Source organism: Pyrus communis, chromosome 8, assembly GCF_963583255.1.
Source record: "Pyrus communis chromosome 8, drPyrComm1.1, whole genome shotgun sequence".
In the NCBI taxonomy this organism is placed as follows: Eukaryota; Viridiplantae; Streptophyta; class Magnoliopsida; order Rosales; family Rosaceae; genus Pyrus; species Pyrus communis.
The window spans coordinates 14,167,597-14,194,148 of NC_084810.1; the positions used below are offsets into that span (position 1 = coordinate 14,167,597).

Consider the following 26,552-nt stretch of genomic DNA (forward strand, 5'->3'; position numbering starts at 1 on the left):
GCACGAGGTCAAAATTTCACAAAGAAAAAAAATATCCTAGCTATAAAGAATGTAGAAATGTTGAACCATGACACGACCTTATATTATTCCATAAGCCAACTTAATATCAATCCACAAAGTGGAATTATAATGCTTACTTGTCACAGTTAAGGACATGTTTTTGTTGTAGCACCAACAAATTGAAAATCATATTCAAGTATAATAGGTGATCAAAAAGAGGTGGTTCATGGTGAACCACATAAAAAACAATCTTATTGTTATCATGGATGGACGTAATATTCTTTATTGTGTTTTTAGACACAAATCATAAGACTATATATTTCTAGTTTCATTTCACCTGTAATTTATAACCTGCCCCCTTCCAGTTTAAACTTTAAAGGACGCTTTTCTTTAATCCTAGTTCTTGACAATCAGTGAAGAGTAATAACACATACAGACATTAAAGTTGAAACCTTTTCCAAGCAGATGCTACACATACCAAAAGATATTAAGCTTAAAGACCTTAATATCCAGCTTTGGATAATTGGCAAGTATCTGCTAACCTTCCCTTATATGCTACAAATTCTGACCTTAGCTTAGGAGCAATGGAATTTGATTAGAATTATTCAGAGTACAAAAATACGCGAAAACGCATACAAAATTCTTTGAGCCGCACGTTATTGGAGAAAATCCATCTGGTGGTTCATCAACTGAAGGCGACGATGATCCAAAATCAAGGGCAAGGTAGACGCCAGCTGGCCTTTCCCGAGGCTTAATTGACAGCAGTTGGCTACAGTCACCAACAACATCTGCCCACCCGTAAGGCGGCTCAGCCCTTCATCAAAAAGTGAAAGATCAAAATTACTTTTACAGTAAGAGCAATACCAGAAGATGTAATCTAAATTATTTATATTTGGTTCCCCTGAAATCCTTTCGACTGCTTCAACATACTATATGCGCACAGAACCAGAACCAGAACCAAGTCCAGCCTCTTACTCGTAATAGGTCTCCTCATCCACAACAATATCCCAGCTTTCCCCTGTCGTGCTTTTCCCATATTTGTGCACCTTACTGCAAAGAGAGAGCAAGTTAACTTGTCTAAGAAAAACCAGAACAACAGATGACAATGCAGTTCAGCAAGTTTATTTCCTTTCGTACCCATTTCCAAAATGCTCTTCTCCCCATGTCCTCGACCAACCTAGACATGAGAGCACAAAAACAGAGTTACATCAGATTAAATTATTGAAAGAAAAAGTTCGCTACTGTTGTAACGAATCGACATTAGAATCAAGTAACCAAGTTATGAAATACGAATTTAAAATGTAACTATGTAGGGGATGTAGTCAATTTGCATTTCTCAGGATTTTAATAGATTGTTGTTCAGTGACAGATTTTAAAGGATTTTAATAGAGTTTACAATTCTTTTGGATTTTGACGGATTCTAAATATGCATAGTACCCACAAAAGTGGAAAGTGGAACTGGGAATGCAGAGAGTCACAAAACAAAGATAAATTGTGATTCCCGTTTCAATCAACAACCACAAGTTCATTTTCGAAACATACAACGTAGAAAAAAATTATTCAAAGTTTGGAAGCAATGAAAAGAAAATTTTCAAGGTCTAGGTGAAAAATCATACCTGAGATATTTCAGAGAATCAACTTGACTGGAGTGGGAATAGCGTCGTATTGAGAGAGATCAAAAGCCAAATGGCATCAGACACTTTCTTCTGCTCGATATGAGCATCGGTGAAAAAGACAGTTGCTTGACAGATAGATGGAATGGCCTGTTCATCTTCGTCTGGCGTGAAAAGGAATCAGAGGGGTTAGGATTAAATTTTGGATGGCATTTGGTATTTATACCACCTCTTTAAAATCCATCAAAATCCTTCACCTAATAAAATCCTACTAAATCTTTGAGATTTTGACTACACCTATACTTGTGTGGACTTTTTTAAAATCATAATTGACTACCTCTGGATTTGAATGGATTTTTAAAATCCTCTTAAATCCTAATTTAACTACATCATGATTTCAGAATCTTTTAAAATCCTCTTCTAAAATTTTAATTAACTACACCTAGATTTCAAAGTCTATTAAAATCCTATCAAATCCTAATTTGTCTAGAATGAATTGTAGAAACCAATATCTTCCTGACTAAGAAAATAGATTAGAGAGAAAAGGAGAAAAGTAGAGAGAGATTGGATTAGGATAAAATGTTTCTCATTGATTGATAATGTTATTACACTAGAGTGTGTGTGTGTGTGTGTGTGTGTGTGTGTACCCCTTGGCTTTGTACAACAATACCTTTAGCTAACTATGACTAATTGCATATTGTACCACTATTCATCTCAACTAACACTTTATTGTTATGACAAACTAACAGTTTTAGATACCGAGGCATTTACCTCAATACACCCCCTCAAGCTAATATTGGACTCAGCAAGAGTGCCAATGGGAAGCTTGGATTTTAAGTAACAAAACCTATTTTTGGACAGAGACTTGGTGTAAATATCGGCCAACTGATCTTCCCTACAAACAAACTTAACTTTGATAAGATTTGTAAGAACCAACTCTCAAATATAGTGATAATCTATTTCGACATGTTTGGTTCTTGAATGAAAAACAGGATTTGAAGCAAGAGAGATAGTTGAGACGTTATCACACCATAGGGTAGGAGTAGAACTGAGAGGAAAGCCAATATCATGAAATATTTTGCATATCTAGGTAAGCTTTGCAGCTGTGTGTGCCAAGGACCGATACTCAACTTTGGTGGATGATCAAGCTATAATAGCTTATTTCTTTGCACTCCAGCTGATTAGATTTGAACCAAGAAAGACACTATAACCACTAGTAAATCTACAATTAAATAGGCAACCTGCACAATCGGCATTTGAGTATGCAGTGAGATGAAGAGAACTTTTTTTAAACCAAATGCCTTAAGAAATTGTTCCTTTCAAGTATCGAAGAACTCGTTCAGCAACCTGCAGATGTTGGTCTCTCGGAGCATGCATGAATTGGCAAAGTTGATTCATTGCAAAGGAGAGATTAGGTTTTGTCTAAGGCAAATATTGGAGACCACCAACAATAGACCTGTAATTAGCGTAATTAGACAGAAGAGGACCATTGTGATCAAGTTTGGTAGAACTGAGAGGAGTGTAGCAAGGTTTAGAACCTTCCATATTTGTCTTTTAAAGGAGATCAATGAGATACTTGCTTTGGTGAAGAAAGATACCCTTAGGTGTTATTTAAACGTCCAGTCCCAGAAAGTAGTGCAAATGGCCCAAATCTTTGACTGGAAATGGCACTCAATTTCTGAATAAAAGATTGACAGAGGGCAATGTTGGGACTTGTAACAAGTATATCATCTACATATACCAGCACTATTACCAAGGTAGGTCCTTTGAGAACAAATAAAATGCATATGAAGAAGATTGGGCAAAACAAAAAGTTTGTAAGACCTGAAATAATTTGTCAAACCATGCCCTTAGTGCCAGTTTTAGGCCATAAAGGAATTTTCTCAATTTGCTAACATGCTAAGGCTTTGAGGGATCAATAAAACCTGCAGGTTGCTCCATATACACGTCTTCTCTTAAATCACCATGAAGGAAGACATTGCTTATATCCAATTGATTTAAGAAATAGGCACATAAAATTGTGAATTAACCGATGGTGAGCTAATAGAAGCATTGGGAACTGATGATAGGTTGGTGGACTTGTGAAATGGATAAGTGCCTTCATCAAAGAGAACATGTCTAGATATATACATCATGCCAATATTTGGATTGAGACATCTGTAGCCCTTGTGTTGTAAACTATAACCAAGAAATACACAAGCTTCACTTTTGGGATCCAATTTTGATTGAACATAAGGTTTGAGCTAGGGAATGCAAATAGTCAGGAGGCCTGTGAAAGAGTAATTCCCATGGAGACTGTGACAACCTAGAAATTGGCAGCCTATTAATCAAATATAAAGCTGAGGAGAAAGCTTCCACCCAATCGAGATGAGGAGCCTTGGAGGCAACAAGTAGAGTTCTTGCAGTTTCAACAAGATGTATGTGCTTTCTCTTTGCACAACCATTTTGTTCAGGTGTATGGAGACAACTTAATTGGTGAAGAATGCCATGAGTTTGGAGAAATGAGTTAAAAACATTGGAAGTAAACTCACCCCTTGAATCCGTACGCAAAGTCTTTATTTTATTACCAAGATAGTTCTCTACATAAGACTTGAATACAACAAATGTATGAAAAGCTTCATACTTAGCTTTTAAGGAAAAAAAACTAGTTATACTTGCTGTAATCATCAACAAGTAACATATAATACTGAAAACCACTAGGTGAAACACTGGAGGTAGGTCCCCATAAGTCACAATGAAGTAACTCTAAAACTGAGTGGATGAAGAACTAGAAACACAAAAGGGAAGTTTGTGATTCTTAGCAAGAGCACAATCATTACAAAAGAAATCGACAACAGATTTTCCTTGTAGTGCAACTTTATTACTAGACAAGATTCTTCGAAAAATTGATGAAGAGGGATGTCCCAGTCGTTGGTGCCAAACTTGAACAGGAGCCTTGACACTTATGAAAGCTGAAGGAAATGTAGGTGTTGAGCTGGATGCTTGAATGAGATATAATCCATCCTTAACCAGACCCCGCAAAAGCATCTTCCCCGAAATACGATCCTTTACAATGGATCCATCAGGGTTAAGAGTTAATGCATAATTATTGTCTTTTAAGAATTGGTACGCTGACAACAAGTAATGAGTCATGTGAGGAACATGTAAGACATTGCTCAATTTAAAAGAAGCATGAGGAGTATTCAAAGATGAATGACCAACATGAGAGATGGACAAACCTTTATCATCGCCAATATAAACCTTATCTTCATCGGCATAAGGAGAATGAGCTGAGATATTAGAAATGTCATTTGTTATGTGAGATGTAGCGCCAGAGTCGATCAGCCAAGAATGGTTTGATTTAGAAAAGTAATGAGCACAGAAGGCAGTCAATTTTGCAGGTGGTACTTTTCCAAAGATCTTGGGGTTCATCTGATCGAAGCAATTAATGGCCTCATGACTGGTGGAACCACAAATTTGACAGGGAACTTTAGAACCTGCGTGAGATGATGAGTACTAAAAATTGCCAGGAGAACCCTGATAGTTGCCACAAGAAAAATTGCTTTGATTGTTGCCTGAATAGGTATTACGAGAAAAATTCCTTCGATTGAACCTTCTGGTGGTGTTGCTATTATTGTTGCGACCGCGATTGGAATTATGCTTGAATGAATTATTCAGATGCTCCTGTTGAATAGAAAATGCATGTGAATGAGTGGGGAGGAGAAGTGCCTGAGACTGCACAGAAAAAGCTTGAAAGGGCTCAGTGGTGATGGATGATATAGCTTGCTTTCGGCGGGCCATAGATAGATCCTTTGTAAGTAGCAGACCATGAAGTTCATCCAGGGAAGTAGATGAGGTTCGAAGCATAATCAAGTCAATGAAGGACTCAAATTCCTTAGGTAAACCATGAAGAATCGCTACAATTAAATCACTATCAGGAACTGCAGCGCCAACAACTGCAATAGAATCAGAAATTTCCTTAATTTGTTGCAGATATTTCGAGATCGATTGAGAACCTTTTTGGACAGTTTGAAGATGAAAGCGTAATTGATGAATGTGAGCATCAAATACTTCCCCAAATATCTGCTCAAGTTTTAGCCAGAGATCACACGATGATTAAACACCAATAGTGAAGGGAATAATTTCTTCAAACAGCGTAGAGTTCAACCAAATAAGAAGGTTTTGATCATTTTCATACCACAGTTCGAAGGAAGAGTTGAGAGAACGATCAGGCAAGAGCGGCGGCAGGCATGATTCAGTGCCATCAATGATGCCGACGAGCTTGTACCGGTGGAAAGTCAACATAAACAAGGCACGCCATGGAAGATAGTTTGATCGGGACTACTACCGATATTCTAAATTGTCAGAGAGGTATATGAATTCGAAAGTGGAAGAAATTCCAGAGGGTGACGCCATAGCTGATAGAGATCAAATCAGAACACAAATTACAGAGAGAATAGACAAATCAGTAGAGAAATCAATGAACATTCATCGATTTAACAACAGAAGAGGATTGATCGTCGTGAGGCAGAGTAGCGTGATACCATGTAAAAACCAATATCTTCCTGACTAAGAAAATAAATCAGAAAGAAAATGAGAAAAGTAGAGAGAGTTTGGATTAGGATAAAATGTTTCTCATTGATTGATAATGTTATTACACTAGAGTATATATATAGCCCTTGGCTTTGTACAACAATACCCTTAGCTAACTACGACTAATTACATATTGTACCACTACTTATCTCAACTAACACTTTACTGTTATAACAAACTAACAGTTTTGGATATTGAGGCATTTGCCTCAATATGAATATGTGAAATCAAATAGTTAAACCCTAAAAAGCACCATTGCAAATAGCATAAGAAAATTGAAATTAACCCTAAAGAAATTAGGAGAGAAGAACATGAAAAGGGAATACCTTTTGGCCCTTTGAGTTATTGGAAAAAAACCCAACAGAGCAAAAGCCTCCAACTCCAAAGAGTGTTGTCGAATTTGAAGATAGCAAGAAAGAGAGAAAATATTAGAAGAAATAAAGAAAGAGAGGGGGGAACCAAAAGGGGGAAGAAGAAGAAGAAGAAGCAGCAGCAAAAGCGAAGCAAAGGAAGAAGAAATAAGGGGAAAAAAAGACGATTGAAATTAATGGAGAGAGCACCTTCGGATTCTTCGGCTTTCAGATGTTCATAATCGAAGAGTTCGAAGGATTTACCTTTGGATTCTTTGGCCTTCAGATGGAGTTTGCTTATGTCTGGGAGAGAGAGGTGGAGCGGCTAGGGTTTGAGTATGGAAGAGATGAAAAATGGAGAGAGCACCTGTTTTGGCTAAAGCAACGACTCACACACTCGTGGATCAAAAGTAGCGGCATGGCCTCCCATCCCCGAAACCCAAACGAACGTCTCTCTCGAAAATCCTCTCCTCGAAATCCCGGCGAACGTCTCCCTCTCAACCCTTCTATCGCCCTTCCCTCTCTCCCCCTGAGTCAAAAGCCTCAAAGAGTGAAGACCCATTCTTAAGCCCAGTGGTAATCTTGTAAATAAAGTGAAATTTAGGCTGAAATCAGCTCGGTGGCAAACTTTTAAATAAAGTGAAATTGGGCCAAAATTGCACAATGCCGTTACCCCCAGCCCCGTGGCAAACTCGTAAATAAAGGGAAATTGAGCCAAAATTGCATAGTGCGTTCCCCTTACTTTAGACTAAAGTAATAAGAGGTGCTGGTGGGATTCAAATTAAGAGTTACAAAGGACACCTTTGATCAATGTTGAAGTTGTAAACATGAATTATATCTGTAGTAGCAAGCCAAAGAACAAAGGCCTCACTAGGATCATTTTGATTGAACCATGCGGGATTAGACCAAGAAACTTTAGGTTCAGAGGCTCTTTGTTGCCAAGACGACCAAGTGAAGAACATACCGTTACTTTATCAGAGCCACCTCACTTTATCACGAGAGTTGATATTAAGAATATTGTTGATGAAAATTCTGATTCCAAGGCTCGCCTCAAAAGTATTCATCGAACATCATTTACAATGCTACTCACTTTCATATTGTTGGAAAATATTAGTATTTATGTTTATTTTAGTATTTGAGTTCTGCTTCTTAGTTTAGGATTTGGGCTAGCCCTTCCGAGTTAGGATTTCTTAGGTTTAGTTTTCTATAATTATAGCTTGTAATTTAGTTTGATAAGTAAGTCAGGCTCCGTATTGACATTCTGTTTGTTTAATAACATTCTTATTATTTTGTAATCTTGTTCGTCACACACTCTGATATTCAACTCATATTATTGTCAACTACAACTTGACCTAGAGCAAGATTGAGAAGGAATACTAGTCCCGAAGCATTTACTCATAAGATGATACATAGATACCCAATTAACCCACAAATTATTGTCACCTTTACAAAGAAGGCAAACATGTCTACACATCAGAACTTTATTCCACTAATGCAACCTTCAAAGATCCAAACCTTCTTGGGAGGCAAATATCATCCAACGAAACTTTAGTAGTATAACAGGTGGTGGTCTGACTAGCCAATAGGAAAGCCCTTCAACAATATTCTCTTATTATTCGTTAGTTAATAAGTATTGTAGTTTTAGAAAAAACTAGACATGCGTCTTATGGACATCATCACTGCACACTTATATGTGGAATTAGATGCCAATACCTATATGAAAGTGCCAAAATGACTAAATTCGTCGAAAACAACTACGCAATCATAGAACATGTACTCCATCCATTAGGATGTGGTATAATTGTCTTAATGAAATTTTGACTAGGAAAATTTAAATTATGGGTTTGCAATGGTGGTATATGTTGATAATATGAAATTAATTGGAACTCCTGAAGAGATCAATAAGATTTTCGAATATATAAGAGTGAATTTGAAATGAAGGCCATTTCTTGGTATTTCTTGAGAGAAGGGCATTTATTATTAATTAAAGATTTATAAATTTCGTGTGATAATATATATATATATATATATATATATATATATATATATATTCTTGGCAAAGATGATTTTTAGATTAAAACCATGTGTAAGATCAAAATCTAATTTTAGTCCCTTAATACATTAATAACCTCATTTATTAATTATATTTTGATTTTTTAACTATTTCTCTTTTTCTTCCAAATTTTTGATGTATTAATTTTATTTCATTATAATTATAATTTTCATTTCATTTATCGTAATATATTTTGTTGTAAACATTTAGATAAACTAATTTGTTATAGAATATATTTTTAATGTACTTTGTCTTCTTCATTTAGGTACATTAAATTCATTATAATACATTTCGGAGGATAAATTTACGTACACACATTTCGGTACATACATTTCGATACAAACATTTAGGTACATTAATTCAATATAATACATTTAGGCACTAACATTTTGGTACACACATTTAGGTACATTAATTTAATATAATACATTTCGGTGCATATATTTCGGTACATACATTTAGGTACTAACATTTAAATACATTAGTTCAATATAATACATTTTGGTACACACATTTCGGTACTAATATTTAGGTACATTAATTGAATCTTTTAAGTTTGAAGATGTTAAATAAAATTAATAAATTAAAAAACTCTTTTTTGGTCAAAAAATGAATTCAAATTTGTATATTAATAAATTTAAATATTTAATGGGAGACATTAAATAAAATGCACATTAATTATTTTGAATTAAGGACACATCAAGGGATTATAATCAATATGTAATCTAACACCAGATTTATTTTAAATTTTAATCTTCTTGAAGAATTAAAGTTAAAAAACCCCAAAAAAAAATTGAATGAATTCCTATATAATTTAAGGCTTATTATATTAACACCCCACAAATTGTTGAATAAACCGTACATACTTAATACACCTCGCATTTACTTTTTCACTTAAAAATTATCTTAATACACCCCACATACTTCCCCATAATACCCCCACACCCCACATTCTCAATATACACCTTATATTTTCTACATACACCACCACATTTCTCAAATCTTATAACACTCATTTTTAATTTTCAGGGACTGAATCTAAACATTTGAACTTTTAGTTTGCCGAATGATTTCAAAATGAATGATATGAAAAATGTTTAGATTCATTTGAACTTTTTCAATAATGGAGAGAAAAAGGTAAGAGTTTTATGGAACTGGTGCAATGGTAATGTTCTGGATGGTTTGTCTAGAAAGAAATACCATGATGTTTAAGCATACATTTGGAGACTGAATTAAAAAAATAAAGGATAAGCATTGGGAATTGTTTTGGGTCTCGATTTCTAATGACTTAAAGAATGCCCTTTCTTGTTGAATGTGAACATTTTCTTCGATTTCTCTTGGTTAGAGGGTTATGTGTCTTTTAATTGCATTTCGCATTCTTTGACACTGTCTAACATTCAATTGAAATAGATTTCTATAGTTGCTACCCTTTTTCTCAAGGGTGGCCATAGAAAATGTTGCCTTTCTTAATTGCTAAACTTTTCTCTTTGGGATGACAAGGCGGGTTTTCCCAGGTATATGCTGTCATTCATATATTGAAGAACTAGGTCTCCATCTTTCTAATACAAATAACATAAAAGAACCAACAAATTTGATGGGGATTGGCACCAAATGATTCCATTAGACTTTCAAAATTACCTTCTCTCAATACAAGTGGAAGGTACATCGATTTAGTGTTCCATTCGTCAAAAATAATTTTTCTCAATCAACATGTGTGTAGTTTCATTGGTTAGGATTTCGTTCAACAATGGAGGGTGGAAGGCGTTTTAATAGTGATTTGGGCTGCATTTAGAAATTTTTTATTTTTTTTAAACCTAATAAGGTCAAAATTGTCATTGCATAGCGGGGTAAATAAGTTATTTAATATTAAATTTTAATGTGAGGTGCATTCAACATTTTGTGGGGTGCTAATATAAAAAGCATTTTTCTTTCTAAAATTCATGAGTAAGAGTTTAAATTAAAAAAACCCAACTACATATGCCTACCCTTATTATCGTTGCTGCCACGACTACCATCACTGCCACATTGTCCATGACCACCACCATCGTCGTCACCACCATAACAAGATCACAACACACCATTACTAGTACCACCACCACCACCATATGTCCATGGTTAGCAATCCCCAACATTGCCAGAACCCCCACCTTACAAGTTACAACCATCGTTGCCATCACCACCCCACCACCACAAGATAACAATTCACCTACACGGTTAATGTTTGTAGTAGATTGCTATATGTCACATGCTCCGGGTTTGAAACTTAAATTTTATTAGGTTAATCAAACAAAAATCATCACAAGTTTTAGAAAATTATATAAAATGATTTTAGAATTCTTTAGTACGAGAGTTGTTAATTAGCGTGAAAGATTCTCAAAAATAAGGGAAATAAAGAAAGAAAAACAAAACGAACGAACAAAAAACTACTTTTAGCTAGCATATATGTCTTGAAGCCAATCCACACAAATCTATCATTACTTATATCATTTTACATTCACCCTAATTTTAATGGAATTAATAATATACACAATGGACAACATGCATGTCTGAAATTTAGAAGTGTTAACAATACCATTATACAGTAATTAAGCTCCTTAATTTCTCATTTTCTTTTAAGAGAAAAAGTAGAATTCACAACCAGAAACACAAAAAAGACTGCTGCGACAAGTGAAGCCACAAGAGCCCCACTGAGTGCCTGGCAGAAGTCGTTGTATTGCCTGTAAATAGTAAGCCAGTTTGCGTTCATGTTCCCGTTATGCACCAAGTACACAATTGCAGATGAAGCACCATCTGCTGCTATGATTAGAGCAACCATCACCTGCAAAGCATTTAAGGAATAGTTTTTGCAATGTTTTCAGTAAGTCAATATTATAGATCAACATATACATAATTAAGGAAAGAGAAAACGGGGAGCTCTTTAACGATAGAGTTGCGATATATACCATGGTAGCTGATTTTCACATATCCATTTTAGTCTCTCACACACGACATATCCTTCTTTATTCATGGCAATTGGTTGATATCTGTTGAAAATAATGAGTTCCTTGATTTAAGGAATGTTTTATTCCTTGTTTTATTCCATGTTTTATTCCTTGTTTTATTCCTTGTTTTAAGGGGAATGTTTTTTTTGTTTTTCTTAGTCTTTTTCCTCATATATACCCGAACCATTGTACATTGCATTCATAATACACATCACAAATTAAAGCTATAATTTCTATATGGTATCAGAGCAGGTTCATTTGTAACCTGTCTCTGCCATTCTTGCTGCTGCGATTTTTTCTTTCTTTCAAGGTCTAAGTCATGACTGAAGAAAGTCCTGTCAACCATGATAAGGAAACCCGGCACAATCTCTCTCCAAACTCCTCAGACGTTGAGGTTAACACCAATCAACGTTTATGTTTAGTTCTCTTGAACGAGTTCAATTATCTTCCTTGGTCTCGAGCTGTTTCACTAGCTCTCGGAGGCAAAGGGAAGTTAGGGTTTGTAAATGGAAGCGTGGAAGCTCCAGATCGTTCTTCCTCTACATACAATGCATGGCTCTGCAAAGATCAACTTGTCATGTCCTTGCTGCTCAACACCATGGAGAAACATGTTGCTGAAATTTTTAGCTACTCCAATTCCGCCCATGATCTTTGGAAAGCTTTGCAGGATATGTATGGAAATCAAAACAACTATGCACGGGTCTTCCAATTAAAGAAGGACATTGCCAGTGCTCAACAAGAAGGGAAAGCATTTGTTCAACACCTTGGGAGTCTCAAAGCCATGTGGAATGAGTTGGATGTATATCTCCCTCATACCACAGATCCTACCATTCTCCTAAAACGAGCTGAGGAAGACAAAATTTATCAGCTGTTAGGGAGTATGAGCTCTGAGTACGAGGACCTAAGGAGTCACATCTTGATGAGTCAAGACCTGCCTACCTTCAACAATGTTTGTGCAACTATCCAACGAGAAGAAGCAAGGAAGAAGGTTATGAATGTTGATCCCAATCCTAGATTAACGGAGACTCGGGCATATGCATCAAATTACAAGAACTCAGAAGCCAAGGTATACAAGGGAAGAAACACACATCTAAAATGCAAATATTGCAATGGTGTTGGTCATGAGGAAGACAAGTGTTGGGAACTTCATCCTGAACTCAAGCCTAAGTTCAACAAAGATGGAAGGATAATACCAAGGTCCTCACAACAATTTCAACCTCATTTCAAGGCAAAACTTGCTAATGCTCACGCTCCTACTATCTCACAAGGATCCATGGAGTTCACTGTCAATCCATTATCATTGATCAATGAATTTGCAGCTTACCTACAAAGTAAGGGGCACGGAGGAGGCACACATGGTCAAGGCAATGAAGAGGGTAGTCACACAGCTATGTTGGGACAATTTGCCGGATTTCTTGCTGGAAATGAGAAATTTCCAAAGGGAGAAGCACCAGGTATACTCAAAGCCTTTACTACCGCCCTATTAACTAGTACTGAAATTGATTGTTGGATAATTGATTCAGGCGCCACAGATCATATGACAAACAAAGTTACAAATTTACATCATTTTAAAAAAATTTCAAGCCCCTCACATGTGTCTGTTGCAAATGGAAAAAATGTCTTAGTTTTGGGAAAAGGAGAAATAAACTTACTCTCTCAAAAAACACCTTCCACTGCCCTCTATGTACCAACCTTTCCCTTCCAACTTTTGTCAATTGGAAAGATCACCAACACCCTAAACTGCCGTGCTATTTTCTCACCAAATAAAGTGATGTTTCAGGATGTTCTCACCATGAAGATGATTGGTGAAGGGGTCTTCATAAATGGACTTTACTACCTGTGCAAGAATGCATGTTTCACTCAGGCTCTTCAAGCTCAATCAAAGTCCATAGATGAAAACCAACTTTGGCATAAGAGATTAGCTCACCCCTCTGAACTTGTCTTGTCGAAACTGTTTCCAATTTTTTGTAACCCTTATCCTACTTGTGATACTTGTCAATTTTCTAAGTTTACTAGGCTACCTTTTGGTAATTCAATGTCTAGGACAAGTAAACCTTTTGAAATGGTACACACCGATGTATGGGGACCTGCAACTGAATCAATGGAAGGTTTTAAATATTTTGTTCTATTTGTTGATGATTTCTCTCGAACAAGTTTTCTATATCTTATGAAATCAAAAAGTGAAGTCCCTACCATTTTCAAAGACTTTCACATGCATGTTAAAACGCAATTTCAATCAAACATTAAGGTTTTAAGGTCAGATAATGGCACTGAATTTCTATCCAACAACATGCTTCAATACATAAGTTCTCAGGGTATCATGCATCAAACCAGCTGTGTGGGGACTCCCCAACAAAATGGAGTAGCCGAGAGGAAAAATAGAGATCTCTTGGAAAAAACTCGTGCTCTCATGATTCACATGCACGTTCCAAAGAAATTTTGGTCGTTTGTCATCCTTACTGCCACTTATCTCATCAATCGACTTCCAAGTCGTGTGCTAGGGTTTAAATCTCCATATGAAGTTCTTAAGGGGAGGAAAATAGATTTGACACATCTCAAGGTGTTTGGTTGTGTGTGTTTTGTTCACATCCAAACCTTGAACCGTGACAAACTAGATGCCAGGGCAACCAAGTGTGTGTTTATGGGATACTCGACCACTCAAAAGGGATACAAGTGCTTCAATCCAGTCACTAAGAAGTGCACAGTTTCAAGAGATGTGAAGTTCGAAGAAGACTATCCCTATTTTACAAGTCAGGGGGAGGATTTAGTTGACATGTTCCCACTCCCTCAAAACTTTAATTATCCGATGTTGGAAAATAGATCAGTCATTGTAAGTCCAGATTGTGAAGAAGTTCAAACTGACCAAATTACTACCAGTGAGAATGAAGACGAGCTCTACTTTGATCATTCTCCGCCCTCTACAGAGTCTCAGGTGATTAAAAGAAATCCTCCTCGAATCAGAAAACCTCCAGTTAGGTTGCAGGACTATGTTACATATGCCTCACGACATCCAATCAATGAATGTATCAGCTTTAGTAAGTTCTCAACATCTCATGCTACATTTCTCAGTGAAATTGATAAGCACTATGAACCAAGAAGCTTTCAAGAAGCATTTCTTCTCCCACAATGGAACCAAGCCATGAAAGAAAAGCTTTGTGCACTGGAAGAGAATTGCACCTGGAGCCTAGTTCAACTACCACCAGGAAAGAAGGCTGTTGGAAGTCGTTGGATTTACAAGACTAAATTCAAAGCTGATGGATCTATCGAGAGACACAAAGCTAGACTTGTTGCTCGAGGTTTCACCCAAACCTTTGGTGTAGATTATAAGGAAACATTTGCACCGGTGGCCAAGATGAACTCAGTCAGGGTTTTACTGTCAGTTGCAATCAATTGTGGGTGGTCACTCTACCAAATGGACGTGAAGAATGCTTTCCTTCACGGCGAGCTGCAGGAAGAAGTGTATATGCAACCTCCTCCAGGCTATGATGGTATTAAAGGCAACATGGTTTGTAAATTGCACAAGGCAATATACGGATTGAAATAATCACCAAGAGCTTGGTATGCCAAGCTCAGTTCTGTTCTGGAAAAGGGCTGGATTCATGCGAAGTAATGCTGATTCTTCGCTATTTGTATGAACTGGCACCAGGGGGAAGTTGGTGGTCCTCATCTATGTTGATGATCTTATCATCACTGGAGATAATACCGTAGAGATTGAGGCACTAAAACTCTCACTACATCAAGTTTTCACTATCAAAGATTTGGGAAGGTTAAAGTATTTTTTGGGGATCGAAATGGCAACATCTTCAAAAGGACTGTTTCTACATCAACGGAAATATGTATTGGACCTCCTTTAAGAAGCAAAAATGCTTGACTGCAAGCCTGCTATCACTCCCGTTGATTGTAAACTGAAGCTCAGCATAGATGGAGAAGCCATGCATGATGTAAGCTACTATCAACGATTAGTAGGCAAGCTCATATACCTCACTATCACTCGTCCAGATATCACATATGCAGTGAGCTTGGCTAGTCAGTTCATGCACTCTCCCACTGTTGATCACCTTAACCTTGTTAAGAGAATCCTTCGTTATCTTAAGGGTTCAATTGGGCAAGGAATTACAATGCATAACAATCAGTCCACTGTCATTAGTGGCTACACAGATGCAGACTGGGCAGGTAATGCAATTGATAGGAAATCAATCACAGGCTATTGTACATTTGTTGGTGGAAACCTTGTCACATGGAAGAGTAAGAAGCAACAGGTAATTGCTCGTTCCAGCGCAGAGGCTGAGTATCGAGCCATGGCAGCCACTGCTTGTGAACTCATTTGGCTTAAAGGGCTTCTTTCAGACTTAGGGTTTCCTAGTTCTACTCCTATGACGCTTATGTGTGATAATCAGGCAGCCATGCACATTGCTGCCAATCCTGTGTTCCATGAAAGAACCAAACATATTGAAGTGGATTGTCATTTCATCAGAGCTCAAGTTCAAACGCAAATCATCCGGACCATGTTCACACGAAGCCATGATCAACTAGCAGATCTTTTTACAAAGGCACTAGCATCATCTCAGTTTCATCGGTTATTGGGCAAGCTTGGCTCAGTGAACCTCCTCGATCCAGCTTGAGGGGGAGTGTTGAAAATAATGAGTTCCTTGATTTAAGGAATGTTTTATTCCTTGTTTTATTCCATGTTTTATTCCTTGTTTTAAGGGGAATGTTTTTTTTGTTTTTCTTAGTCTTTTTCCTCATATATACCCGAACCATTGTACATTGCATTCATAATACACATCACAAATTAAAGCTATAATTTCTATAATATCAAACAAATATAATGGATATGATCCAACATGGGTGTGTCGTGTGTGTGAGGAGAAAAAGAGTTTACTTATGATTTCCCATATACATGTAACTGATCATCTCTAGAGCGTTATTTCTTTAATAGATTAAAAAATTATTAGTTAGGTTTAAAAGGATGAATCACGTGACATGTTGATGTAGTGTATATATAGTGTGTAATCAACTCAGATTACTATGCGTATACTAATTAGTCTCAGATTTAGATTAAAAAAATTTAAATACTAACAATATTTGACACGTGTTACAATTTGAACGAATATACACTCGTCAATCACGACAAAGAAATAAAAAAGGGGACTCATCAGTATGCCATGTGGGTATGGAATAGTAGAATTTGTTAGTCATATTACTGTGTCAAGGATAACGAGCAGTAGCCTTAGCCCTATTGCATGAGGTCGAATAATGCAGATTATAGAGAAGGGCAAGGAGAGGGCTATATATGTATCCCACAGCTACTGCATTCGCAGCCACAAAAAACCTGCCCATATATATCAAGGAATCCATCAAAACCCTAATCAAACACACTACTAATTTGTTTGCTCAAAAGAAAATTTCAAAATTTAAACGAAGCGTATATATATGTTTCGTACGTCAAAGTTGGAAGATCATTATCCTGAGCATGGAACTGGAAGAACTGCGTGAAGAAAGGAAGAATCTGTTCGGTATTCCCCGTAATGTAAGCAGCAGCAAGAGCAGCTGAACCGGCACCAAGCTGCAGCACAAAGTCAATGATTGCCAAACCCTTTCTCCATCCTCCTCCCATATTCTGGATTTTGGTAGCTTTTGTGGTGACCACAGCAGGAGGAGGAGCAACTTCAGCAGTCTTTCCTTCTGCACCGTAATTCGCCTTCTCATCGGTACTGATTGCTACTGTTTCACCACTCTTTTTAGAGTCCATGTTATGGAATTAGTTTTTCATGATCAAAGGAATGCTGGGATGGGGTTTATATAGGGATATGCAGTGATTAATTAATGTGTTAGTTTTAATGTTGTTTTTAATTGGGAGATGAATAGAGGAACAGGAGTTGTTGCCGAAAAGCTCACGTGCTCCACTAATTAAGCAACATCATGAGCAAATGCTAATCAAAGTGTTTAATTATGAAGATTAACCTAGCTAAAGCATTAAGTTTGATATTTATGATCATGCTGTGAGTATAATCCTTACTTAATTACTAGTATATATGTTAGTATATTGGATGATGGATCAAGTTATTGGTGGGATGATTAAGCAGCAATGAGATAATGAAATATCATTATTTATGATAATATTTTTGAAGCGTTTATAACAAATCCCTCCAAGAAATCATCGTCTTACTTCTTTACTTCCTTTTTGTTACGAAACAATTGGAAATTATGTCGTCTAAGGTTATCTTCCTCCTTATGAACGACCTTTACCTTCCTAGAGTCCTCATCTCCCTCACGATCTCACTCTCCTCCATCACAATCTCAACATCCCTCGTCTCCTTCGCGACGTCGCAACCTCCATCCACGCCTCAACCCTGTCATCCGCGCCTCCAACCCGTCATCCACTCTTTCTGTTTAACATCGTTGATGGATTGGGGAGCGAAGCTGGACAACCCAAATGAAATTGATTGAACATAACTTAAACGAACCAAATCAATTTGATTTGGTTCGTTTTCAATCTTGGGTGTGATGGGTGAAGCAAACAGACCGTCACTGTGCCAAATCGAGGTCCAATCTCAAAAGACTTACATGAAAACTGGTTTACAAAGGCCAATTCGTTAATATCAAACAGAATCTAGAAAACCACTTTAAATTACAAATGAATTATTTTTCGAACAAGAACCATCCCGCCTTTAGACTAAAGAAACGCTCGCCCCTCTTCGTAATTTACAAGCCGCAGAATTACAGAAAGCCTTTATTCTATCTCAAGACCCCCCGGAAGGGGAAGAATCAAAGATAAGAGCTACAACAGCCTAGCTGTCATTCCTATACGTGCTATCACAAAAAGCTTAACCTTCAATGGGTGTCTTTGAACATAACATTTGAGTGTGTCTACAAGTAACAATGGTTATCAACTCACTTGCTATGGTCGCAATCTCCATCCACGCTCTGCAAGTGCTTTATGCACTCGACTGGCTGCTTCTGCGGTTTCATTGAGCGGAGGGTAACTCCAGCTCTCTGAAATCTGTCAATATACAAAGCAACAAAGATCGTAAGATAGAGAAAGCCAGAAGTATAATTGAGACCAATATTCATTCGGTAAAGATGGTGATCAAGAATAAATGAGAATGCGGTTAGAATCAAGAAAAAGAAAAGCACAAAGAAGTTAATATACGGAAGGTTTGTCAAAATATACGGAAGTTCCAACCATTCCAAATGGATATATTATCATTATTAGCAAACTGAAGTCAGACATTTGTGATTCCATCAAGAAACGAAAACTTGGAAGAACCACCTTTAAAACTATTAATGGCCCATAAACCTTCCAAAGAAAGAGAAAAAACCTTATCCTCGAATTGCATGACAAAATCCGCCATTACAATGTGTGCAAGCAAGAATGTTTCCTTCAGTTTTGGTATCCTTTGGAATGGATAACAAAGCAATTTTATTGTAGCAGTTCTACAGAGAGTGTGTGTGTCTGTGAGTGTTTACAAGGGAAAAAAAACAAATGACCTCTCCTCCTCGGTACTCCCAGTCTCTTTTATTTCCCAATGTTGTCTGTCAATTTATTCTATTAGCATCTATGTTGACAGAGAATGATGAACGAATAATGCAATCCTAAGAAGGGCATCCTCTATAATCTGCTACCTTGTATGGAAGAGTTATGGAAACAAATTGGTTTTTACTTACATTCTCAGAACCTGTGAATGGCCGAACTACTCCTCGATCCTTAAGTGATTTATGGAACTCTGAGAACTTCCAAGTACATCGCTCAGCTCCCATAATATAGACAGGCTTCCTAGAAATATGGACAGACAAAATTAAAATGCTTAAATAAAGAATACATTAAAGAAAATATCATGAATACAGACATAATTTCCTCAATCATACCCAGTGCTGCAAACCTCGCTTATCATACTGACAGAATCTGCAGTGACAACAAATGCATCGGCCCAGGCTAGATGGCCCATGTGTGGGTTTGGCTCTGGAGACCAAAATATTCATCAGTACAGCACAAAAAGCCCAATTCATATCAAAGTTAAAAACGACCTGAAACTCAGAAAAAGTTAAGGGCCTGTTTGGTAACCTATTTGAAAATTGTTATCATTTCTCAAAACATTTCTTAAGAACATTTCTTGAAAATAATTTTCTTTAAGACTCAAAAACTTGATTGGTTTGCGATTTCAATTTTTTATATCTTACGACTTAAACTAGACAAAGAGAACTAAAAAGAGGGGGGTCGCAGGAGAAGGAGAAAGAGGAGAGAGGAGGAAAGAAAATAAGAGATGATTGAAGGAAAGAGAAAGAAGACAGAGGATCCGACGAGAAAGAGAGGAAGATGAGTGAGAGAAAGAACTAAGAGAATGAAGAGAGCAGATTGGAGGAGAGACGATAAAGGTAAAAAAAGAAAAAAAAGAAGAGAGAGAAAGAAGAAAAGAGAGATTTGGAGTGAGAGAAAAAGAAAGGAGTAAGTTTAAGTTTAAAAACTCTAAAAACTCACTGTTTATATTTTTAGAGAATAGACTATATTTTTTTAGTTAGTCTTGAGTTCAATTTTTGCAAATCGTCCTACCAAACACGTTTTTAAGGCCTAAAACTTGAAAATTGTTTTTGAGTCACATGATACCTTGGCCATCCCAGATATAAACTTTTGGATTACCGCCAAGCCCTTTCGCTATAACATTAGATACCTGACGAGCAAAAAGGAAAAATTGAGTATCACAAAAAACCAAAGTAAGAACTTGTATATCTGTAGCAATACCTTTTCAGGAGTCTTATTAGAGAAACATATTCTGATACTCCCACAGCTAGGAAGAACACTGAGCAGGTTGGTAGTCAATTGCTTTGCAAGGTCCACACCATAACGACAATTGCCTATTGAATGAAAAAAAAGGATACAAATCATACAAGCCCCAACTGGAATAAGTGGACTACTGCAACAAAAATAACAACGTAGATAGTTCCAAACATCTCAGAAAACTCAGAAAATGAATGATCTAATACTCCTCAAAGTAATCATCTCTCTACTAAATCGTGAACACTAACGTGCAACAAAAATCTATTTAACATTAAAAAAACATAAAACATTTTCACATTTCCTACATTCGCTTTACTAGGCCATAATGATTTCAACTCGAGATTCAAACAAATTACAAAAAAAAGACACAAATTCCATTATCCATCGTAGTATAAACTTGGATTCAAATCTAGGTCGGTGATATTACACAAAACAAAAGGGTATACCACGCAACACAAGTCACTCCCTTTGTCAAAGGGAATGCATTCTTCTAAAGAAATCCCGACCTCCAAAACAACATTTGTTGGCAGGATGGCACGAACTTGTGCATAAATAAGAACACAAATAATTTGAACCAAAGTTTTTCCAGAATAACTAAATGCTCGTTTGGTGACATTGAAAGACACGTGCCAGTATCAGGTTATTGCCACATTTCATACTATGTCTATAAGAAAAATAATGAATTGGTATAGACTTCCAGAGTCTGATTATTGGCTTAGACAATACATCTAATAAAAAACTAGTTGATAAAGGAAAATCCCAAAACAAATTAACGGATAAGTATCCAGTGCATAGTGCCTTTTTTGTATCCAGTGCATAGTGCCTTTTTTGTTAGCCCTTCGGTGTTGAGTGTTAGCAAGGGTGTTCTTGTAACAAAATTGGGCCATTGACTTGGCAATCTCCTCCTTACATAGTGTTGTGGACCCTTTCGAAGGAGAGGAATAGACGTATTTCTAGGACAAGAAAGTTACTGTCGTAACCTTTAGAGATATATTTTGTCTTTGCTTTGATTGTTCCAATGCTAGAACTACAGGTAGTACAGGTATTTAAAGTTCATAGATATACTACACTTACAAATCAAAACACCATGTATACTGAGCACCCATTCTAGTCCCCCTTTTTAGTAACACATTTAATATATAAAAGAACAAAAGAAAGGAGAAAGAAAAGCATCACATCCAAACACTAATAGTCTACCAGCTGCCCCGCATACAGAGCTTAATCTAACCTAACATGAAGCAGGCATTATATATCAATCATGATGTGGTACTCAAATACTTATATATCAATCCCATAAACCATTAAGCAACAAGGATTCAGATTATATCAAAACATTATATATCAAGTACTCAAATACTTATATATCAATCCCATAAACCATTAAGCAACAAAGATTCAGATTATATCAAAAATTACCTGTAGGGCCACCAATGTTCACAACAAGTAAGGGTTTCGGCAAAGGTGCAAACTCATCACGCCATGCACTAGCTGCATTACGAAGTGCACCAGCATCAACTTGATGTAAAGCTCCAACAGTGAGAACCTGATTTTAGAAGTTTTTAGTATGTCATATGTTGGAGGAGGGGAGAGAGGGGGAAGGGGGAGGGGGAGGGGGAGGGGAAGGAAATTAAGATAGCCTCCAGTTTCGAAGTACTGGGAGCAGTTGATATTAAACAAGGTTAAAGTTTCTTAAATATATGAAATGCATGCATATAACAAAGTCATCAATCATCATACATACCACATGACTGTCAGGAGGTTCACGTGGAGTTATCCACCTATGAATAAACTGAGGAACCTGCTTTTGTGCTTCACGTGTCAAAGGATAGTAATCATGCTTAGGGGTAATCACCAAGTCAAATCTATTTAGATGCAACCTGGGATGTAGTATCTGCGAAACAGATGGAAAATGGTGGTGTCAATAAAAATTAGAAGATCATGAACATTTTGGGTATTCAAATGACATGGCAAAAATGGCCGCAGCCACCAAAAGAAAAGAAGATTGGATTGTTGAGCTACTGAAAATTATGAACCTACTCACAGACTAAAAGTCCTTTCTAGGCAAGCAAGCAAATGATTTCCATAACTGAACTAAAGAGGCATCCACTCCAAAGATCTCTCCAACCTTAGCAATGAATAAAGAGAAAATTGTGCACTTCTTTTGAAGAGAAAATTGTGCACTTCCAAAAACTAAACCCTCATTGCAAAACAGATGAGCAAAGGCATACTCAAGCAAATTCATAACATACTTGATGAAATCAATTGAAATTTTATAACAGAAATGGAGATACTAACTTCATGAAATCAATGAGAGAATATGACCCTAAAGACAAATCAAAGAGTACTGAAATCTGACACTAACCAATAAACAAAGAAAAGGGTCAATTCCAAACCCATTTGTGTACTCATATACCCAAAACTACTCACTCAATCAAAACAATAACATAGTACAGTTTAGATCCTGTAAGGTTGAGAAGTTGAGAAGATGTGTAAAAACCACTTAGAATGCACAGGCCAAAAGTAAGAGTCAGGGAAACCATGATATACATAGATTTTGAAAGCCAGATATTCAATCTAAAATCTTAAATTACCCTTTTTATCCATTACAACAGTAACAGTATATCTGGGACCAAAAATCTCATACAGAATTAGGTGCAAAAGGCAGCGAGTAGCAGTAGTAGTGTTTTCCATAATAACAAGCATCAGTCTGATGTAGAAACAGCATACAGATATAAATTCAAAGTGGCCATTGCTACATAATTCAAAGGCCTGGTAAAGCCAAGAAAACTATAGGAAAGGTAGAAGGAAATGTTGAAAACAAATAATATGGATGACTATATATAATCACCACCAAGAAGGTTGTTCTTTGTTAAAAAATAAAAACCACACTTCCAAACTACTTTAACCACAAAAATAAAACTCGAAAGTAAAATATCCAGAAACTATCTCAAGTTGACCTAACTCAAGCAAAACGTACATGAAATCATTAGTGCAACAGGATACTGCAAGCGTACTGTCACAATAAATATAAACATTGTGACATATTCATTCATTGTCATTTCTGCATTTACCGCTAAACCATGTAACTTAATAAAAAAATCAAGTCCAAATTCATTTCGGAATATAATATATAGCTAATAACTGATACAGGAAAAACAAGGTCCCATTGACAAACCTGAACAACAAATACATTGTCAGATGCAAGTTGTTTAATAGAACTTGCAACAGAAATGGTATCCCTTCCAGAAGCTACCACCAATATAGGTCCATCCCTGAAAAAGAAAAGAATGAGTACCAAAAGTTAGACAGGTATCAAGTCAAGCACCACATTCTAAATTTTAAGAGGCAAATGCTATTCTGGATATTAGCAAGTGTATTTCCTGAATAAACTTTTTTATTTTTGCTTTTGTTTTTTTTTAGGCTACCCAGAAATCTCCCAAACCGCATTGCCGACTCAGAATCGAAACTATGCCCCCAGCAACCGTACAATCTTTTGGACACAGGAAACTCCAGAAAATAGCTAATAGGTTCCCTAAGGAATTTAACCCCAGACCGCGTGGAAGCAAACCTGAGGTCCACTCAACCAACTCATGCCGCTGAATACATTATTTAGGCAAACAATTGAAGAATACACTTCCTATAACTAACAGTGAACTGTGAAAGAGGAGAAGAAATATTTACTTTTCAAAATTCTGACGAACCATTGTCACAATCTGCTGGACATCAGCTTCTAAAACACATTTCAACCCCACACTGCCACCATTTTCTGCAGGTTGAGGCAAAACTTTCTGCCCCCGATACTTTAATAAAATACAGATCTGTCTTACAATGTAATATAAATTTTTGTGAAGAGAAACTGGGAGCCAGTGAAGCCACTCATTCAATCCTCCTTTCGGCCTTGTAACCCGCTGCATAACATTGTCAAAATTAAAAGATAAACAGAGTCAAAAAGTGAAACTGATGTCAGAATAAATTTGGGGATGGGGCGGGACTCTTAATTACAAAAGGTTACAGTGATGTTAACACCGTGTTTCCAGACAATAATTTGTTGCACCTTGTGATATTAATAGTATTTTTCAAATCGCAAAGTAGTTGGGGAATCACATGCATATTATAAAAACAGGAAGAAAGTAACAATGCAAGATAATAATTCAGACATTTGCATCACAAAGGAGATATAGTTAACATGCATATTGCATGCTCAAATTATTAATTGAAACTTGCAAAATTTATAATAAAATTAAGCTTCAAACGCGTATTAGAAGCAATAATTTCTTTACAGCAAGAAAGGTACTGTAACAAGCAATCACAAGGATGACCTCCAAACACAAGACACAAGTAATCTAAAAACGAAAACCTTTTCTAGTTGCTATGGCTACCACCTTTGATGAAGACACCAATACATCAAAGACCAACTAATTATTCTTATAAAAATTGACAAATAGTAACAAAGCAAGTCACAGAACCCTCTGCCAATAACCAATAAAACATCTCATACGTCTTGAAGAACAATGCAGCTTTCGAAAAATGTAATTGGTTCACACCAATTCTAGTTGGATTTGATAGAGAAATCTATTTCAGCCTAAACTAGTTTAAAGTCAAAGTGGGGATGAAATATTGAGGATGAAATACACAAGGGGCACATTTTGTAATCAGCCGTCCAGTAGGATTAATTGACAAAAAATTGAATGTCATATGTTTTGCAGTTCATTGTTAGTCTTGAATGGTTATAATTCTTTAAGCGATCGTGTATGTTTTCCTTTTGGTCGATAAGATGAATTGAACTATTGTCATTAACTCCGTCAAGGTGTACAACTCAATGGATTGATGGTTAAACCTCACTTCCAATTAATGAAACCAGATATTGAATACCAACTTTGTACTGGAAAACTTCTGAACTGGCACTGACCCCAACATATGTAAGTCGACAGCATTTTTTCTTTTCAGAAGATTAATTTAAACTCGCTCCATTACAAGTAACCTGGCTGGTCTTGTGGATTGCCAAACATCCAAGTTGAATAGCAATACGGAGTTTATAACATTAAACAACGACAACAAATCATTCAGTTCGCAAAAACCAAGCCTTATTAAACTTTTAACGAAACAGGAAACAATGAACGGAAACAGATTCAAAGAATAACGCGGCCGCTTTTCAGTGGAAACACATTCAAAAGTAGTATGCAACAAATAAATAAACCTATAACAGATTCGTGTACTGGACACCAATAAAACATCGTTGTCTAACTGCTAGAGTAATCAAACATTATACTTCAGTAAGTTGCCAACACCTTTATATTCCTTTCAACTAAAATAATTTCAACAAACAAAAAGTATACTAATTTCTAATAAGAACCTAGTAAAACATGCATTTAGGTTGTAAAAGACTAAAATTCATACAATTGCGATATGTTCTTGAGCTTGAAATTACAACCATCACACAAAAATTAGTACGAAATATTTAATGGGTAGTTTAGCATACAAAATTATAACCATAATTTGGAGAAATCAAAAGGATTAAGCCCATGATTAGGTTTAATCACGTAACTTACATATAAGACATGCTTATCAGCGAGGCCGAGAGCGCAAACCAAGCCGATGCTCTGATTCTCCGAACCCGGGGAGCCGTTGCCAATCACGACGGCGCGCCTAACGACGCCGTACACACCGCCTTCGAAGATTTCCGGCGTGCGCAGTTTGGGACCAGGCGGCTCCGGAAGCTGTATGGGCCTCATGAAAGTTAATAACTTCGGATTCGGATGTTCAATTCGAAGCGTAATGCAAAGGAGGTTAAAGGCGGAAAGATTTGGTGCAAACTCACGGTAGTTAATTTCCCTCTGCTCGCTGCTTGGCTGTCAAGAGTCACCAAGAAAAAGAAAATTATTTTCTATAGGCCCTTTGGGGTATTACAATTTCTTCGTAGAGTAACAAGAGTTCCATAAAATAAAAATATTTTTAGTTTTAACGGTAAAAACATTTTTACTTTAAAAAGTCACACATGCATTATTTACTTACAATATTTTTTTGTCATTTTGATCAAAACAAAAAAAATTTAAATTTTTTTTCATTAGTATTCCTAAAAAAAAAAAAAAAAAGGAAAAGAAAAAAGAGAACAGAATTCATGTATGACTCATTTAGAAAAGTTCTTCTAACATGTCTGATGCGAGGCATATTGTGGATGATGCGAAGGTTTGCTCCTCAGGATCACTG

The 26,552-nt window shown here is 36.5% G+C and overlaps 2 protein-coding genes, 1 long non-coding RNA gene and 1 pseudogene across 3 annotated transcripts; 1 reads left to right on the forward strand and 3 right to left on the reverse strand.

The window, feature by feature from the left end:
* Nucleotides 1-728: 728 nt before the first annotated feature.
* On the reverse strand, nucleotides 729-1,856 carry LOC137741423 (uncharacterized). Its single transcript, XR_011069294.1, has 4 exons — nucleotides 1,617-1,856; nucleotides 1,138-1,177; nucleotides 976-1,050; nucleotides 729-814 (listed from the first exon to the last, which is right to left on the reverse strand). It is a non-coding gene; the product is annotated as an uncharacterized lncRNA (long non-coding RNA).
* A 9,334-nt stretch (nucleotides 1,857-11,190) lies between these two features.
* Nucleotides 11,191-17,321, reverse strand: LOC137741640 (casparian strip membrane protein 2-like; annotated as a pseudogene).
* LOC137741754 (uncharacterized) lies at nucleotides 11,811-15,113 on the forward strand. Its single transcript, XM_068481478.1, has 2 exons — nucleotides 11,811-13,023; nucleotides 14,185-15,113. The coding sequence occupies exons 1-2, from the start codon at nucleotides 11,889-11,891 to the stop codon at nucleotides 15,111-15,113; spliced, it is 2,064 nt and encodes a 687-aa protein (XP_068337579.1). The 5' UTR covers nucleotides 11,811-11,888.
* A 798-nt stretch (nucleotides 17,322-18,119) lies between the features above and the next one.
* On the reverse strand, nucleotides 18,120-26,229 carry LOC137742480 (mitochondrial fission protein ELM1-like). The gene is made up of 10 exons (XM_068482361.1): nucleotides 25,895-26,229; nucleotides 24,027-24,253; nucleotides 23,521-23,617; nucleotides 22,087-22,236; nucleotides 21,762-21,888; nucleotides 20,310-20,422; nucleotides 20,175-20,238; nucleotides 19,439-19,532; nucleotides 19,238-19,346; nucleotides 18,120-18,572 (listed from the first exon to the last, which is right to left on the reverse strand). Exons 1-10 carry the CDS (start codon nucleotides 26,075-26,077, stop codon nucleotides 18,471-18,473), a joined length of 1,266 nt encoding a protein of 421 aa, XP_068338462.1. The 5' UTR covers nucleotides 26,078-26,229; the 3' UTR covers nucleotides 18,120-18,470.
* Nucleotides 26,230-26,552: the final 323 nt, after the last annotated feature.

Bases quoted from the DNA above. Each gene is read 5' to 3' on its own strand.
- LOC137741754 (XM_068481478.1), top strand. From the start codon at position 11,889: ATGACTGAAGAAAGTCCTGTCAACCATGATAAGGAAACCCGGCACAAT. The intron at 13,024-14,184 runs GTATACTCAAAG...GTGACAAACTAG, and splicing joins TCCAAAGGGAGAAGCACCAG to ATGCCAGGGCAACCAAGTGT.
- LOC137742480 (XM_068482361.1), bottom strand. From the start codon at position 26,077: ATGAGGCCCATACAGCTTCCGGAGCCGCCTGGTCCCAAACTGCGCACG. The intron at 24,254-25,894 runs GTAAGTTACGTG...AATGTTATGCAG, and splicing joins CTGATAAGCATGTCTTATAT to CGGGTTACAAGGCCGAAAGG. The intron at 20,239-20,309 runs GTATTGCTACAG...TTTGCTCGTCAG, and splicing joins CTAATAAGACTCCTGAAAAG to GTATCTAATGTTATAGCGAA.